This window comes from Neodiprion virginianus, chromosome 6 (assembly GCF_021901495.1).
Source record: "Neodiprion virginianus isolate iyNeoVirg1 chromosome 6, iyNeoVirg1.1, whole genome shotgun sequence".
Taxonomy (NCBI): Eukaryota; Metazoa; Arthropoda; class Insecta; order Hymenoptera; family Diprionidae; genus Neodiprion; species Neodiprion virginianus.
Genome location: NC_060882.1, coordinates 11,885,441 through 11,888,537, shown reverse-complemented (window position 1 = coordinate 11,888,537; position 3,097 = coordinate 11,885,441). Strand labels below are relative to the sequence as shown.

The window sequence follows — 3,097 nt, the reverse complement described above, 5'->3', positions numbered from 1 at the left end:
TCAAGCAACAAAAAAGAAGGACCTGAAGGAAAGCCCTCTGCAAAGAGCAGCACTGCCAAGCGACGAACAGATGAAAGCGCCAGCTTGGCAACGAGTTCAGTCTAAAAAAGAACAGAAAAGACAAAGGAAAGAGCAGCTCCCAAAGCAACCGCCGAAAGAGCCCCGGCCGGAACCTAAGCGGAAGAAACCTCGAAAGTAGATCAGGCCTGACGCTCTGATCATCCGTCCGGTCGAGAAGGAGAAGTACGCCGAAATATTGCGTCGTATAAAGCAGGCCGTCCCTGACGAACAGGCCGGCTCAACCGTGGAAAAGATCCACAAAACCAAAACTGGGGACATGCTGATTACGCTCTCAAAGAAGAGTACTGACAAAGGCCAAGCCTTGCAAAAGGCTATCACGGACATTCTTCAGAAAGAGGCCGAAGTAATTTGCAAAGGACCGCAGGAGATCATCGAAATCCAAGACATTGATGATGACACGACGAAGAAGCACATTCAGACTGCCCTAAAAACGGAAACCGGAGAAACTTGCGAAATACCACTAGAGGCTATCAAGATCCGTAAGGCCTACAGAGGTACGCAAACGGCCACAGTGACACTACCAGCAGCTGCAGCACAACAGCTACTGGAAATAAACGACAAAATAAGGATTGGCTGGGTCAACTGCCGAATGAGAGCAACAAAGAAACCGATACAATGCTTTAAATGCTGGCACTTTGGGCACTTTGTATCTCAACGCAAAAGTGAAATCGACCGATCTAAGCACTGCATAAGGTGCGGAAGAGAAGGACATAAGATTGCTAAATGCAAAAATCCAGCCAAATGTGTATTATGCGCTGACGATCAAGGTGCGCAGGACGCTGCCCACCATGCTGGCACATACAGATGCCCGGTTTTCAAAGAGGCGCTCAAGAAAATGATAAATAAACGAGCATGAAGATACTGCAGGTCAACCTCAATCATTGCGAGGCTGCGCATGACTTGCTTATACAAACCGTGCGCGAACTAGAGCTTGACTTAGTACTGATAGCAGAACCATATAAACATCTGAGTACCCAACCCTGGGAATCGGACAGTACCAAAAAAGCTGTCATTTGGTCCTGTGACAAATTACCATTCCAGAAGGCAGTCAACAACAGAGAAGCCGGATTTGTAGCAGCATGGGTAGATGGAATTCGTTTCTACAGCTGCTATGCCCCGCCGAGTCTTTCTTTGGAACAATTCATCGATTTTCTTGATTGTCTAACCGAAGATGCAAGGCAACACTTTCCCGTAGCAATAGCAGGTGACTTCAATTCCTGGGTAGTAGACTGGGGCAGTAAGCTCACCAATGCACGAGGAAAGGCTCTACTTGAAGCGATGGCCACACTAGATGTTGTCCTCCTTAACACTGGTGAAACACCAACGTATTCAAAAGGAGAGGCAAGCTCTATAGTGGATCTTACATTCGTCAGCAGCAGTCTTACGAGAGGAAGTTATTCTTGGGTAGTTATGAACACCTACACTACCAGCGACCACTACGCCGTCCTTTGGGAAGTATCAACTGGCCAGAGCCCTCGAAGAGCAACCAGACAAACTGACGCAGTTGAATGGAAAGTGAAAGCTTTTGACCCAGGTACTTTAATAATAGCCTTAGATAGCAACCCGACTACCACAGGGAGTGCTGAAGAGAAAGCAAAAGAACTAATGAAGAGAGTGACCCAAGCCTGCGACGCTTGTATGCCCCGGACACGTGGCATGAATCATCGATCTTCGGTACACTGGTGGAACGATAACATCAGCACTCTTCGTAAAGAGTGTTTTAAAAGAAAAAGAATATCTCAGCGTGGCTACCGTCGACCTAACTCTGCAGAACTGGTGGCAGAGTACAAAAAGGCCCGTCGAGAATTGAATAGAGCCATTAAGGATAGCAAAAGACGCTGTTGGAAGGAACTCATCGAAGAGGTAGAGAAAGATCTGTGGGGCAGACCGTACAAGGTGGTCATGACCCACCTGAAATGTCAACCAATGCCGTCACCTACATGTCCACAGCTACTAGAGAAAATAGTCTGTACGTTGTTTCCTCAGCAACGTGAGTTGATCTATTCGTCACTGCAGCCTGACCCTAAAGACATCCCACCTGTCACAGAGGAGGAATTGATGGAGGCATGCAATCGTATAGGGAATAATAACGCGCCGGGATTGGATGGAATTCCAAACATTGCTTTAGTAACATCTATTAAAGCAGTGCCGGCATTATTCATAGATACCTAAAAGTGTGTCTCAAGGAAGGAGTCTTTCCTGAAAGGTGGAAGCGGCAAAGACTTGTACTGCTCCCGAAAGGAAAGAAGCCACCTGACGAACCATCATCTTACCACCCACTCTGCATGTTAGACACGGCGGGTAAGATATTAGAGCGGATAATTCACCAAAGAATAGAAGCAGTAGTTGATCCACTCCTGGCAGGCAACCAATTTGGTTTCCGAAAAGGGTGGTCAACCCTAGATGCAATCAACCTGGTCGTCAACACAGCTAAGGATGCGATTGCTGGAAAGAGATGGAATCGCGGCACAAAAAAGTATTGTTTGGTGGCTGCATTAGACATCAAAAATGCTTTCAACTCTGCTAACTGGGACTGCGTAATGCGCACCCTTGAAGAGAAACGAGTTCCAGGGTATTTGCGTAGAGTGGTAATAAGCTACTTCACAAACAGAGTCCTCAAATATGACACAAAAAGTGGTCCTAAGGAGTATGATATTACTGGTGGTGTACCACAGGGCTCAGTTCTAGGTCCTCTGCTATGGAATATCATGTATGATAGTCTCCTGAAAATAGCATTGCCAGCAGAAGTGAAACTGGTAGCGTATGCAGATGATGTTGCCGTGCTAATTGTCGCGAAGCATCTTGAAGAGATAAATCTGGCCTTCGACATTACATTTAGACGGATTAACTTATGGATGGATACGGTGAACTTGCAACTAGCTAAGCATAAAACCGAAGCAATGCTCATTACCAGCAGGAAAGCGATGGAAACCATTAAGTTACAAGTTGGGGAACTTGAGATCACATCACAACCGTACATTCGGTACCTGGGAGTGATGCTTGATGCTCGACTCAA

At 46.5% G+C, this 3,097-nt stretch overlaps 1 protein-coding gene across 1 annotated transcript; it reads left to right on the top strand.

The window, feature by feature from the left end:
- The first annotated feature begins 933 nt into the window (after positions 1-933).
- Positions 934-2,253, top strand: LOC124307289 (uncharacterized). The gene has a single exon (XM_046768810.1). It carries the CDS (start codon positions 934-936, stop codon positions 2,251-2,253), a length of 1,320 nt encoding a protein of 439 aa, XP_046624766.1.
- Positions 2,254-3,097: the final 844 nt, after the last annotated feature.

Bases quoted from the DNA above. Each gene is read 5' to 3' on its own strand.
- LOC124307289 (XM_046768810.1), top strand. From the start codon at position 934: ATGAAGATACTGCAGGTCAACCTCAATCATTGCGAGGCTGCGCATGAC.